General features: G+C 43.6%; 1 protein-coding gene across 1 annotated transcript in view; it reads left to right on the top strand.

The window, feature by feature from the left end:
* The first annotated feature begins 55 nt into the window (after window positions 1-55).
* Window positions 56-15,600, top strand: part of GAB3 (GRB2-associated binding protein 3) — a 60,579-nt gene continuing 45,034 nt past the window's right edge. Inside the window, 1 exon segment of the mRNA XM_010013859.1 lies at window positions 56-127. Coding sequence (XP_010012161.1) covers window positions 56-127 — 72 coding nt within the window.

Below are 15,600 nucleotides of genomic sequence, written 5' to 3'. Positions count from 1 at the left end.
GCACACACAGCCCGCACCCTGGCTCCCGCGTCGCCGCTCCGCGCCGGGGGGGAAGATGAGCTCGGGGGACGTCGTTTGCACCGGATGGCTCATTAAATCACCCCCCGAGAAGAAACTCAAGAGATACGTAAGTGCAAAGGCTCTGCCGATGTATTTTTTTTTTCTCGCTAAACGGATTTCGGCATGTGCTCGGTGTCTTACTCTGCCTTTGAAATGTCTCGCCTGTTTCGGCTTCGCCCTGGACCAAAACAAAAAGACTCACAAGTCCATGCGCTTATGGAGCGTTTTAGTTTTCACCCGTATTATTGTGCCCTTTGGAATTAACCTTTCCCGGCTCGTAAGATTATAATACTTCAGTTGTTATGCAACATATCTTAGGTTAAAAACCACATTTCGGTTTCAGTTAGTGTTGCCGTAACTAACAGAATTGCTGTTAACAGAATTTCAGATGTCACTTTTCCAGGGAAGGGCAAGAACCTCCTGGAAGAAAACCAGCCCGATACTTTAAATTCGGAGGCTCTGCTTTGTTAAGATGCTCTGTAATTTCCACGACACTTGCTAAAGGCAACATCTGCAGTAGTTTTATTTACCCATTTAACATGCCAGATGCAGTTGCTAGCAGAAAGCTTGACTTCGTGTCTGAGATAAGGGGTGCTAGGAGATGCCGTGCTGTAAAGTTCCCGATAGCTGGAAGGTGAAGGGGGCTGGTGAGAAGCAGCGAGCACTGCGTGCATGGAGAGCTGCAACTGCAGTGTGTGTAAAGGGGGCCCCTTGTTTCGTTCTCTATCTGCCTGGTTTTATGAAGAAAAAAGCCAGAAAAGAGTGTACTGCAAACATAGGAAACTGTATCACTGCGAGGAAGGCACTCCGGGTAGAAATAGATGACCCTTGGAAAAAATTGCTTGGGACAGCATTAAAAATGTAAGCCCGTTGTGGGCCATTTTGCATACTCATTTGTGATGGTTCTTCATCAGGCATGTTGTACTGTTGTTACACTTTTGGGATAATACTCGTTTGAGTCGTGCACTTCTAACCTAACTTACCCCCTGGCACTGCACTGTGCTGGAAGAATGCCTCTATATGTGCCCATTGCACTCCCGAGCCATATACATCACTTACATCATTTGTCGTGTTCACTTCTGTTTATCAGCATTTTTCCTGGACTGCTGATGTTAGCTTTTTCTCGTAATATGAGGAATAACTGTCTCATGGAGAATGTGGCTGATATCATTCCGTGGTGTGCTTTTTCTGTGCACTAAAAACTAGGAGGAAGGAAAATCTACTGATGTTCGAATTTACTTTTAACTTATTCTAAGCCAGAGTTTCTTCTTTTATGGTATTGCTTTGAAATGGCTGAATATTTGCTTTGTTCAGTTAGCATTTTCCAATTCTAAAATAACCACTACGACGTGTCTCAAGGGAGCTGTAAATAAAAAGTGGATATCCAATTTTTGTTGTATTTTGTAACGAGCGTACTAATAGCACTGTATAACTGGCACTAGACAATGTAAAAGCCACTGATTCACCCAGCTGGTATCATTAGTAACTCTGTCAGTGAAGCTATTTTTGATGACTCAATATTCATAAAAGGGCAAAGTAGAGAAAACAGAATGTGATAAAGCTGGGATTTGAAAGCCCCCATTATACAGTCAAGATAATAGTCACAACAGGGGCTCTGATCAGCTCACAAGGCTAGTTGCAGTCTCCTCTGCTCACATTTTGCACTACAAAACCTAGGGAAATCGGGTCTACGTTATTCCTCAAACATCAACCACTAGATTAGCCAGTTCTCTGCAGATTAGGCTTTGCTTTCTGGTTAGGAGGATAAACTACTCCTTTGTCCATAATAAAGCAGAAAGAAATCTGCTGCAAGTACAGCAAAGATTAATGTCCTTTCTGCTCTGACCGGTTACACAGTGGATGCTACAACCCAAATGGAAATTGCCTCTTTGCCGCTGTAAACTATTTCTCCCCCTCCTTTTCGCATAGTTCCACCAGCATGGTAGCTTGTGCCTTTTGCACTGGGGTGGTAGATAGCTCAGGCTGTACCACAGTGACTGCTTAAAAACAACACAAGCTTTAAAACAATGGCTGTTTAAACTGACTTCAGTAGGTGTCAAGTGTCAACCGCTTACAGGAGAATGGTGTTGGCTCGGTTCTGAGCTGACAACGTACATAAATCCCCACGCTTTACACCACCCTTTGTGTTCAGCTGGCAAAACCCATGGGCTGAGATGAGGCTTCCAGGGAGCTTCACACGGGGGCTTGTTCTGCTGCTGGCTGGGACCCCTCCCGCACCGGAGCGACTCGGCTGCTCTCGCAGGGTTGTCTCCCAGTTTACATTTTCCTGAGTTCAGCATCCGGCCTTTGTACGGTCGGGCCTGAGGGTCTCTTGTTTTACACACAGATAAATTCTTAATCCTCAATCTATCACGGTCACTAAGAAAATCCAATTAATTTGGCATGTGTAGTTAACAGACCTAAGTGATGAATGCAGGTTGTGAGACTGGGAACTGCAGAGAGTCCCACTGAAGCCACTGAGAATATTTACAGTGTTTATAAAATTAAACAAATACATCTTTGCAAGATTGGAGCCCAGAGACCAAAATATCCCTTCATTGATGCTTGTTTCTGATGGAAACAAGTAGGTTTTCTGTGCATAAACAAGTCAGAATTCGGCTCAAGGTAAGCAGAATGTTATTTTCAAAACTTTGAAAAGCAAAAAGCAGGTGTTAAGAGCCTGTATTTTTCCTGTAATGTCTCACAAAGCTGATGCTCTTAGCAGCACTATTCTTAGAAGTGTCTTATCATTCCCTAACAAAGGCTGCTCTCTTACATGTGCAGGAAACGAACACGAGATTAATTACCCAAGTGTAACTTTCTATAAAAACAGAGAGCTTAATGCTAAATGCAGAGAATTCATTAGAAAGCGCAGGGAGCTTCACTTTAGCAGTGAAATGCTCTGACAGTGGTTTAATAGCATGTATAATGCTTTTCCCCCTGCCTGATACTTGAACCATGAATCCACCACGTCAGCCTATCTAAAGAGGCAGTTGTGCAAGGAGTCTCCCTGGAGAGCCTTTGGTGTGTGTTGCAGTTCTTTGTCCCCTAAGTGTGACCTGAAAGCTGTGGTGCTCTCATTTCCCCACTTGGTTCCAGCTCTCTTCACTGTCTGGGGCTGTGTGGGTCTGCGGGGTGCCGGGGAACCCCTATAGTTCTGGGGAGCTGTGTATGGGGACAGGGCGAGAGAGGAAGAAGCTGCTACCAAAAACTAGGAAGTGGTGGTGGTGGAGGTGAAGTCCATCATTCTCTAGACCAACAGTGCTAAGTTTCAGTGCTGACACTCAGCCCCACAGGAGGAAAACCTGGCCCCACTGGACATTTTTGGTATTGAGATTAGTGGATCATGAGTACCAGCCTCTGTAAGAAATTAGGTGTCATGGGAGAATCTGCTTCAGGTTTGATGGGTTTTGCAGTGCTTTAAATTAGTTCTGATATGCCCTACCAAGGGTTTAGATTAGGCATTCAGAGCCGCAAGGGAAAAAAGTGTTTATGTTGATGGTTTTCATATAGAAATGTATCTGCTCACTGACCAGTAATATTTGTTTTCTGTTTACTGGAGAGGGGAGAGAATAGTTTCATGGCCTAGAAAACAAAGGAATTGCTACAGCCAGTGCAAAAAGTCACTATGGGGGGTAAAAAAGACATGGAAGAAGGCACAGAGGATGTCTGATGAAATAAGGGACTAGTGCCATTGAGAAGACACATCGTTCATGTGCTGTTCAGGTGAAGGAGGGGGTTTTTTAACAGGCAGCTAATTTCAACCTGTCCTTGCAACCCCGTCCTGTAGTTTGTGACACCTGCGAGGCACAGTAGCAGGAGTCAGCCAGCCTGCCCCCCAGCTCCTGTAAATGCCACACCAGTGCTTACTGTTAGCGTTAAGTTACGTGGTTTGCAGTAGTAAAGGGCTATATACAGATGCTTGCTTGTTGTGAGTCAGTGCAGCTCCATTTAAGTCCGTGTTGCACAGCTGTACCCCAGCTGAAGAGCTATTTTTAATCTTCAGTACTATACAAATTGATGAGGGAAGACCACTTGCTCAAAAAAAGGCAAGTTTCCCACTTTACTTGAGTGACTGGTTTCTTCAAGCATTATTGAAAGTCAAAATTCCTTGTCAGCATCTCTAGAACAAGAATCCAAAATGGACCCTGTGTTAGAAAATTCAGCCTTGCCCTTCTTACCACACTTCTTGGAGCGTCTGGTCTGGGAAGACAAATAGAGGGGTAAATTAATGTACCAGGTGTAAAAAGCTAGTAAAGCAGTGTGAGCTCCTGCTGTCTCTGTGCAAGGGGCAGTAAGTGCTGTGAGAAGGGCACAGCAGCACAAGCTGCAGGCAGGCGCCTCTGACCGTTGTGGGGATCTGCCAGAACTCGACCACAGCGCACCATTGCTAGGGGTTTACAAGATAAGAGAATCTAGATGACTTCTCCATTTTTAGCTGAAGTTCTGGTATTTATCGGGAGAACAAACGGGAAGTTACTGGCCACTAAGAAGAAAAAGTAAAGTAGAATTATGGAAGAGTTTGCTGAAGTAATAGGAACAAGAGTCCCACAGCACTGCTAAGGGTGGGGGGGATGCAGAGCATCTGCTCTCTGCTGTAGCAGAGGACACTGCCATCCTCACCTAAAAGAAATCCCCAAGAGCTGTGTGAAGTCAAGTGCTTCTGCTGCTGGGCTGGGCTTTGGGGGAAATTTCACAAAAATAACTATCAAAGAGAAATCTGAACTTCGTTTGTGTCCATACACCGTTTAACTTGCAAATGCTTCCTACAAAGCCACACCTCTTGAGCTCTCTCCCCTCTGAACAGTTACAGCCACCTTTCATGCCCTGCTGGAACCAACATCCCCAACTCTCATTGAAATATTTGAGTTCATTTAACCTTGTGCAGGTTTTGTAAGTCTCGTTTACAGGTTAGTTGAGGAGCCCTATGTGATGGAGAAAGTTAACAGAGCCTTTTAGCTGGTTCTAGCTGGGTGTTTTGTACCTATGTTTTCTCTTCTGTTACTTCATTTTAAAGTCCAGCGTATATTCTATCTGGTTTGCATATTAAGGAAGAACTCAATTTGGAGAAAATGAATACTTCCACACAGAAGCTCCTGTGCTGCAGGCTACATGTTCCCTTCTCCATGAAATCCTGAACAAATTGATCTCACTGCTAAAATAACAGCAGAGTATTTATTTTAGGGAGGAGTTTCCATCACTGGAGTTAAACATTTGTAATTAGCTAAGTGCAAATCAGACCATTTTCCACTCCTTGTTTTGGTAGGTTAAGTGCAATGTTTATTCTAGACCATTTTCTTCCATTTTAACCATGTTTTGGTAGTTTGAATGCAATGTTCAATGAGATAGGCTGACTTCTAAGAAAAAAGTAGTTTCTAAAAAACACTGCTGTTGTTGGCAACTTATGTATCAGAATGTTAAGCAGAATGATTTCCCTTGGATTATTTATTTGGGTGGAGCCATAATAGCCCTGAAGCTCCAGTTTAATCTTGGACTACATGTTTTCAGTGCACAGGAATGTCCAGCTATTGGTTTCTATTCAAAACAGAAACCCTCAAGTTATCAGGTCTTTGCATTCAAAAATAGAGACTTAAAAAAAAACATGGTAGTTTGAAATAGTGAAGGAAATGTTAACTTGAGTGGTAATTAAACTCATAATGCAATCAAACATGTCTTAGAGGAAGAGGCATTACAAGTAGTACTTTGGTGAACTCTTTATTGTAGCATGAAAACTATAATATGGATAGCCACATTATTTTTACCAATGATGCATTAAAATACTCTGAATGTGCATTATGGCAATTTGTTAGGCTTTTAGGGAAAGGGACAAGTTTATTCCTATAGTGTTACTCAGTAAAGAAACAGTTGTTTTATTTTCTTTCTTGCTCTTTTCATTTGAGTTGGAAATGAATTAGTAATGTGATAAGACATGGAAAAAATGCCATCTTTGGAATGAAATTTGCATGTCAAAACAGTACATCCAGCCAGATAAAATAGATTTTCTTTTCTCTTATTTAATTGCTGAATAAAACACAGTGCTTCAACTTTTTAATTTTTTTCTGCTTTACCATAATATCCTTCACTTGTTTCAGTTTGTGCTGCTTCAGAAAAAAAACAACCAAACCGAGAAACATACAGCCATGCAAAACCCGGCTTTAAAATCTGCTGCAACTTGGTATTTGTTAAAAATAAACCAGAACTGATGTCTGGGCTTCATGGCAGAAAAACGTTCCCTCTCTGAGACTCTGTAATTGTTAGAAAGAGACAACTGTTCTAAGAGACCTTGCTATTCCCTTCCCTTCTGATGCCAGAAACCCCACCTGACCCCTGCAGTCAGAACTGCTTTGTAGCTTTCCACAAAAGCCTTGAGCAGTGCATTTCAGTTATCCAGTATCCTTTCCAATAAAACATTTTACAGAAAGGCAGTAAAATGATATTATTAGCATGAATTTAAAATTACTTAAATGAAGGTGTTAATTTAAATGGAACTTAGGTTGTCACCTGAAAGTTTTGACTCGTTTTTGACAATGCTCTTAGAAAGACAATAGTTTCTGAGAGCCCTATTAGTGACAAATATTATTCATCCCGTGATCCCAAGTCTCAGGGACCATGGGTTATGTATTCATATTTCTGTTGGACAGAATAATTGCCATAATGAGACCCTGCTGTAGTCTCAGCAGAGCGCCTAGCTCTTGAGCAGCCCTGTTTTACATACCAGACCTGCAAACTGTAGAAGTTCAAGGATCATACAGTTGTGAAGCCATTTTTTCAAGCTGACATGAACTGGTCATGCCAAGGAGAAGCCAATAGTTCAGAACAAGCATGAACTGTGTTTTACTTGCAGACTCTATAAACTGCACTGAGTTTACAGAAGTGTTGAGTCCATAAACACTGGGAAGCTGACTGTGTATGCCTGCTGTAAAGCTGTGCTTCCAAGGTCTGTTGCTGATTCCACAGAAAAGCCACCGGCATCCAGAGGTGACTGTGCTGATTAGATCACTATGCGTTGAGAAAAAGCATCTGAAGAGATGCCAGCTGAGTTTACAGTAGCAGTGAAGGAACAGCTCAGGAGAACTCATACATTGCTTCATGAATTGCTCACTGCTCATCCAGCTACCACATCTGTATCATTTACTAATATTTATAGTGGAAGCTTTGCAAGCTTAAGAAGTTTTATTTTTAATAAGTTAAACATTTTGAAGCCATCCTAAGAAAATTATCAAGTTGTCACTGAGGCCTGAGGTTTAAAAATAAGGAGCACTTAAGTAGCTCAGGGAATGGCTTTTTCGAGACACTTGGGCACTTTGCTCCCACTGAAATAGGATTTGCAAAATGTTTTCACTGGGTACTCCTCTGACTCTAGGGCTGGTTTTACACGTCTTCCCTGGCTAAGTTTCCCTGTAGAACAGTGGGATTCGGACTGCGACTCCAACTTCACTTTGTTCCTTTTTGAGATGTTCCTTTTGACAGACAACTCTGAGCATCATATCACCCTTGAGCTACGGATTATAAAGTAAGGGTGATCTGAGTTTGAAAACTGCAGGAAAACCACCAGATAAACCCCATCGTTATTTCAGTATCCTCCCAAACTGCTGCTTGTGTCTGTGCTGAGCCTGAGAAATATTCAAGCTGAACCATCATGAAGACAAACGAACAAAAAGGCTAAGGGACAGTCTGATTGGCACAGGAAGAACAGGCTTTGTGGCAGTGACACTGCTCTGGATCCCCTGTGCATCCCTCTGCATTGGGGCGGCAGACTGGAAGCCTAATAATACTGGCTCTTAAAGGGAAAAATAGAAGCATTTATTAAAGTGTTACTAGACTGCAAAGCTTTAACAGTTTTCTTATGAAAAATATGGGTTTTTTTCTTTTCTCTTTTTTCCAAATTCACAACTGAAAGTACTGTTGCTATGTTACTGTAGTGCTGTGTAGGCTGCTAAATAAATAGAGGGAGTTTAGTCCATGCCAGAAATAGAAAGCTGGGTCAGAGGTGACATTTGGGACATGTTGAGAAGAAAGAGAATATATAATTATTTCTTTCCTTCCTATCATTCTCTTCAGTCTCATTAACCCCAGACTACTTAGAAGGAAATTACAACAGAATTTCTGGACATGTGAGAGTACCAAACACTGACACCTCTGGAGTTCCACTAAGTCTTTTGGCTTTGTTTTTCACAAGATCAAATTTGCAAGAGAAACTGGTAACACCATGGTACCTTGCACACTGGTAAGCTGAATAGCTACTTGGAGGTACCAAAGGCCATAGGGAACTGTTGAAAATTCACTCTGCAAAGGTATGCAAACCTGGCAGAGGGAACATGCTTGGAGAAAATGTGCTCCAGTGTAGCCAGAAACAGGAAATTTGAGTCCATTGTCCTTTTTGGGGTAGTCTGGCAGGTTACCAAGGACCAGACACACAAAAACGTGCTTAGGTTCTTGTGCAAGCAGCCCAAGGTACCCACTTGCACTTTCAGCTGCTCTGTCATCCTGGCTTGTGGATGTGCACCAGTGCCTTGTTTCTAGAGCTCGGTCATTTTTATCCCTCCTCTGCTGCCTGTGTGTGCTCCTCGTGTACAGACCTTCGCACAACGAGCTCTCCGTTAAGCTCCAGTGGCTGATCCAGTAAATGGTGGGAACTGCAAGTCGCTGATGTGAGAACTAGAGCCTCCTCCACCACGTCAGAGCACGAAGCAGCCCTTATCCTGGGGACGAGTGCTGCAACCTCATTACTTGCAGACAACGGCCTCGACTTTATGTCCAAAATGTTCCCACCGATGCTCCGGGCCGTGCTCCACCAACCACAGAGCTCCCCAGCCCCGGTGCTCTGGGCCTGCTTTGCCCTTGGCCCTGCTGCTCCCACATGAGCATCAGCAGCCCTGGCCCTGCAGCAGAGCAGCTGGGAGCTGTCAGACCTTCCCACGAGCAGGAGGTGGGACATGGAGACGGGGACCGAGCTCGCTCCTGTGTGAGCTAACTTAGCGGATTTGCCATGAATCTGGAAGATCTTCTCCTTAAATATATAAATACTTATAAACAAATATAAAATACTTATAATATATAAATATTTACAAACTAATCATTAACGTGACACAATATGAGGCATCTCACCACTTTGTGAACTAGGGAAGAAGCCCACAGCCACAGTCTAAAGCAGTTCAGCACATGCATTCCCATTAGATATTTCTTTGTGTTATTTTTATAGTTCCCCCTACCCAAGAGACCTTTGGGATTGAAGCATTCCAGAAAATCCCACATTTACTATAAAACATACAGGGAGGATTAAATTAGAGGGTGCCGCAAAAGCCAGTGATGCTAAGTACATTTATTCTTGTTCCTAAATTGCACTATTTCTTAATTTTCTTTTTATTTGTTAGCACTCCTTGAATGGAAGGCTGGAGTTCAAATGTCCGGGAGTATTTCCTAACACAATGGATATGAATAGCTGGTTTAATAAGAAACTTTCCTTATTTTCATCCCAAATCCAACCCTTAGTGCCATAGACCTTGAGACGTGTCTACAGTGTCTGAGATTCTGTGTCAGAAATTGAACAAGTGGCTTAGGATCCATCAGGGTTGTTTATTTACTTCCATTAGGAGTTTGCTGCTGCTGCAGTTGGAGACATTTCTTGTTTTCTAGCACAACCAGTATTTAGCCTCAGGCTGAAACAGAGGGTGTTAGAGGCTTTCTTGTCTCCTGTGGGGTTCAAACCCTCGTTTGGGCTCTGTCAGATCCTTTACTCTTGCCAGAGACTGCATTTATCTCAGACCCTAAAGAGCAATTATTATGATTTATATGTCTTTGGTGTGAATAAGATTTTACCAGGCATTTTCTACACAGAGTTCTCCAGCGGGGAGAAGTGCAGCCTACAGCCTGTCCTTTCCAGGGCTTTGTTGCCCATGCTCAGCAGATCGCCCAGTTCTAACCAGCAGCAGCAGCAGCACTGCTAAATGGAAAGAAGGATGAATTATACCCTCTGCAGTTCTGTTATGTTATCCTCCTGAAGGACCCATTTGTCTTTCGTTATATTTCCAGGTCCTTTGTGCTTGAAATGATCTTCTAAACTTTACAAGTAAACTTGCTTTGCTGGCTGGTAAGTTGAAGCTGTTTACCCATTAGAGCATTCCAGGTGGGCTGCAGTGACGTTTGCCAGTGCTCTTTGCCAGGGTGAACAGCTTGGTTGTTAAGACTGAATGAAGTTATGTCGAGTTAGAGGATTGCAGACATGGCCAGGCCAGGTTTCACACTAACTGTAGCTAGCTAGGTGAAGATTAAGTATCCTTACACTGCTGCTTTGAATCCCTAAGGACTCCCCTCACCATGGCACTTACCTTGTCGTGAGTTCAGAGATCCTTTAGTGAAACTTGCCATTTGAGAACGGGCAACACGAGTCTGGGAGGTGAAGAGCCAGAGCGACCTTGTGTGCAGCAGTAGCTGTGCAGTCCTTTCCAGAATACGGTGATGGAGAGGGACAGTCACAGGGTTGCACCCCAGTGACATGGCCAAGGAGCATTTCCAAGCAAATGATTTGCATGTGCTTCAGCAGCTTGAACTATGTGAAGATTTCAGCAGTAGCCGCCCTAATTCTCATATACTCAGAACCGTCTGTGTACCCACAGGCAGGTTTTGGTTTGACTCGTTCCTCAGGTTTACTGGATTTGGAAATGGAACTGGGATCTCTGTATGAGCATATCATCGTAGATGTGAGTTCAGAGATTATTATGGTTTTTAATTTTAAGAAAGCAACTGTTTCATGTGGCACCTCTGCGTAGGAATAAAAGATAAGGAGCAGAGGAAGGCGCTCGGATATAAGGCCTTGTACTATTAATGGTCATAAGCCCTAGAATAATTTACCAGCTTGTAACTGGAAACTGAAGACAATGAATGGGTAAGAATATGTTAGAATGCAGTTTCACTTTATTTTGTGTAACATCTTTTGCTCAAAACTTTCCACTCAAAGAGGTCAGAGAGAGAGAGAATTATGGTGAAAAATCAAAGCAGAGTTGCAGAGAAATTGGTAACTTCTTAAAAAGAGTAAACTGCCACTGAAAAACCTCACTTTCTATTTGAGAGATAAAAATCAGTGCATAGTGCAGCCATTTTTGCTTTGCCTGGTAGAAGATTTGCATGACTCACAGCCAGCAGCATGCTGAGGACCTAGAAATACCCAAGACAAAAGCAGACGCTGGCTGCTGGCTGGGGAATTCCCATAGCATCTCTGAAATGATGATCCTGTTTGATGGGGCAACACACAGAGCGCAAGGCAAGTGCATGTGATGTTTCTCCCCTAGGTGAGGTTATTAATCTGAAGGGTGAGAGACAGTGTGAAGGCTGCTGAACACCTACTGTCATAGCAGTCAGTCCCAGCTGGTGAGGGTGGGTGATGTAATGGATCAAGCAGGAGGAGAAAGTTTTCAAATGGGAGGGTGTAAAATCTGAAAGGCTGCACGTAGGAAAAGAGTCGCAGTCCTAATTCGAGCGCGCAGGCAGCTCAGCAGATGGCCCAGCAGATGAGTTGCTATGCACCGCTCTATGTGTGAGAACACGAGAGTAACGGCGAGGCTCCACGCAGAAATGCAGCCCTGCCCTTTGCGTGGCGTGGGGTAACATCAGGTACCACATTCCCTGCCCCAGCTGGACCCTCCGCCCCCCATCAGGGCGCTGTGTTGGTTTGCACATGGAGCTTTCCACAGCAGCGTTTCATATTGCTGCTCTGCACTACAGCAATTTCCTCCCCTGTGCTTTGCCTTCCCTCTCCAAACACAGCAAGAGCCATGCCCAGAAATGTAGGTCCTTGCCAGTCACACTAACACCAATGTTACGTCGCTGCCTTCTCCTGCCTGAGGCTGCAACTCAGGCTGAGCTGGCACATCTCGGGGTGGGAGACCTCCACCTTTAGGCTGTAGAACAGCCTCACGGGGATGTTTTGAGTTTATTTCCTGCAATTCCCCTTCCTCCAGCAGTGAAGTCCAGTAGACAGAGAGATTTCGTGTGCATCCTGTGTGACCTACACCTTCCCTGATAACTGCAGCTCTTTGGGAATTTTAGGGTTAGAACATCTCTAAAAATCCATTCTTTGTTTAAGAGCTGAACAGTTTGCATCTGACTTTCTCCAGGGGATCTGTTTTGCTGCTTAGTGTTTGTGAGACTTTGGGGCACCATTTGCAAATCACCTATGGACTTGCAGCCAGATCCTGGAAAAAGCCTCTTTACCACTAACAGGCTGGAGTAGCCATTGACACCTCACAGTCATGTTATGCTGCTGTTCAGCATAGCCCCGTTAGGAGCTTAGTTTTTTCCAGTGGTTTTCTAACAAACCTCTGTTAATCCAGAGCAATATATTCATACGGGAAATTCCAATAACCCATGGTTCGTGATACAGCAAAATTCTACCTCACTAACCACTAAGTTGTTTCAAGGAGCTCCATTTCCAATGCAGTCTATGGGGGAAACTACATAGGTGTATAATGATGCATGAATTCAAATCACTATAATTATGCAGATAAACATCTTCTCAGATATTCTTGGGATGAGTGACATCTTTTTCCTTGATCTTAAACTGCTTCTGAAGCAATGCAAACTAAACTGGGAACAAACAATGTTCTCTTTTCCAGTATCAGAGTGTTCCCATGGCATACTCCTGCCAGCAGATACATGGCAGCTCAGCTATGCTAGTAAAACTGCAGGCAAGCCCTTGAATTCAAGCAGTAATGACACAAGCAGTGGTAATCCCTGCTTTCCCATACACTATCTTGTCAGATTCCTTTTATCATCTCACTGTCTTAAGGTTTTGTGTCTCCTTTGCCCTTGGTACATTTACTTGAATTGCAAACAGAGAGATTAATTAACCCGTCTAGTTTTGTTATGGTCGCCTGGAGCAGGCACTAAGGCTACCAAACACACTGAGCTCGTCCAAGGGTGCACTGTCATTTCTATCATGGGCTGGCCACTCATTAGGATGGCAGTAATTCTGTGAGCCTCTAATGAAGGCTGTTTGAACCAATTAGTGGGCTAGGACGCATGGTTGAGGATATTTCACTATTGGACCTTTAAAGTGTCTTCAGCAAGGAGGATGCTCTGATCTCCCACAGTTAAATTCTGTATGTACAACAGCCAAACAACAACAGTAAGATCCAGGTCTATATTCACTGTTTGTACAATAAAACTCTCTGAAGTGTCTCTCAGCATAAGGACTGTGACTCGAAGTGGAAGGTTTTATGTTAGTAAAGGAAAAATTAAACATCATCATCCGTCTTACTGTAAAGAAGCAGAAGGATGTTAAAAACTCTGTTATGCTGGCTCTCATTATTTCTACATAGATTAATTTTTTGGACATCGTACATGCTTACAGTAAAACAGTTAAATAGGAAATAGTGAAATCCACTATGATTTTTACATAACTATTTCTTTCATAACAAACTTGTGCAATAGAGTAGTCAGAATGTGATACTCAAACTATGTTTTTTCCATGACTGAGCATTAGTGGTCATCTGGAAAATTGCAAGCCACCTATATTCAGTGAACTGGCTGAGCAAGGAAGTCACCTCCAAGGAAACTAAAATTAGTTTGATGTGTTTGGGTAAGTTGACTTTTGCCAGGAAGTAATATAAAGAGGACAAAACTATCTTGTTTGCCACCATTCATCAGTGGAGATGGTATCAGTCAGCACCAGGGTGCTAACACTGCTCACAGACCAGCCCGCAGCCGCCTGACTTGTGCAGGGGCTGTCCTCACATAGGAATGGTGGCAACAGGCTGGTGTGTTTCTAGTGAGGGCACTGGAGGAGGCTCCAGAGCAGCAAAGAGAAGTGCTGGAAAAAACCTTAACCTTTTGTAGGAAGATCCTGTAGGAAGCAGATGCCCTTTCTGCCTGTAGCAGTTGCAATAGTATGGTAGTAACGCATGTGAAAAGCTTTGGCTGAAACGGCCGGTTATCACTCTGCTAGTGCAGGGTGTTGCCTGTCCCTTCCCAGTAAAAACGCTGAGCCACAGACGGGGTCTGTTCTGGGAACAGGCGACAGGTACTGTTGTTAGTCAGCAGATACCAGAGCCCCAGGCAGGGAGTCAGCAACTAGGAACAGGGAGGGGGGACACCTCCAATGCCTGCTGGCAACCCAGTTGTTAAAAATAAACGTTGACTTGAACTTCTAACCCAAAACCTGTTGTGTCAGAAGGGAACTCTTCTAACACTTGGCTCCTAAGGTCAGGGATATAACTGTGTGAAGACTGGGGACATCTCAGCTGGGTGGAAAGAAGAGCTGAGCTATCCAGATAGTTATCTAACTACACAAGGCCTTGGCAGCTTTGACCCCTGTTCTTTTGAAACCCATGTCTGAGTATGTTGTATATTTGGCTTATTATTCCTGGATTTGCTCAGCTTTTTTGTGAAAATGTTATTAATTACTAATTTAGTTCAGTGAAGTAAGAAAGAGTCCAACTCTTTCTTGCAGTGTGCGTAGTGCATTTAGTGGTTTCAATCCTTAGCTTATAATTGCTCTTCCCTGAACATGTTGCTGTTGGGAAAATTCTTAGTTTCACCGTGTCAAGCCATTAATTGATCAAGGACCAAACCAGAAGCAGAGCACTGGGGAGAAGACTCTCAGGTATTGAAAGTCACTGATAGTAAACCTCTGTGGAAATGGTGCCTGGCTGCGGCTGGGGAACTTGCCTTCCAGTTACACATTCCTCTGGCTGTAAATGCAGTGCTGCTGCTCTTTCCCGGTGCAAAGACAAGGCACAGCCACCGGATGAGTCATGGATCTGTGCTCAGCTGTGTCTGACACATGAAACTCTGGAGCAGGACAGAGGCTGCAGCTTTGCAGTGTGGGAATGCAAAACACACACACACACACACACACACACACACACAGAGTCTTATGCTCAGAGCAGCCCAAGACCTGAAGATCTCTTTAGAAGCCTTTGGCTTTGGCTACATCCAGCCAGCCCCACTTCTCCCGCGTTCTTCCTTCTGGTGATTTTCATGGCTAATCCTCAGCATCCATGCAAGTGCTTCCCTGGCCTCCTTGAGTGGCTGCGGCCAGCAGCAGCCCACATAAAAGCAAAATAGCCACAGGCTTGGGAAATGGCAAACAAACAGAAAGATTTCTCATTGCTGGTTCTCTCCCTTGATCTGCAGCTTATTTGTCCATGCACTGCAGAACGGATTGTGGAATGGGGTCGTTTTGCCTGTGAGTAGGGCTGTGGTCCTGAAGATCTAGAGGAGCAGAGCTACTCCTCTGGGAAGGTGTTTCTAACACAGAGCACCTGATGTCTATCACATAATGCCGTGACAAAAGAGATGTTTCTAACACAGGTCTGAAGCAATTTGTGAAGTGAAATTAATCATAGGTTATGTCATGGGTTTTGATTTAAACGTAGATTAGAAAGTATGTATAGCAATACTGGATTTCTAAAGACAATGATTCTTTACAGCAAAAGAATGAAAGTGAGAATAAAATGAAGAGTTTTATAAAACAATAAAAACAAAGAGTACTGTAACTCTGGCTCTGCAAAAATACAAACATTTTGCATTGGATGCAAGAAG

The sequence above is a fragment of the Nestor notabilis genome, unplaced genomic scaffold, assembly GCF_000696875.1.
Source record: "Nestor notabilis isolate BGI_N333 unplaced genomic scaffold, ASM69687v1 scaffold15304, whole genome shotgun sequence".
In the NCBI taxonomy this organism is placed as follows: Eukaryota; Metazoa; Chordata; class Aves; order Psittaciformes; family Psittacidae; genus Nestor; species Nestor notabilis.
The sequence above is the reverse complement of the archived record's forward strand: the minus strand, read 5'-3'. Positions and strand labels throughout refer to the sequence as shown.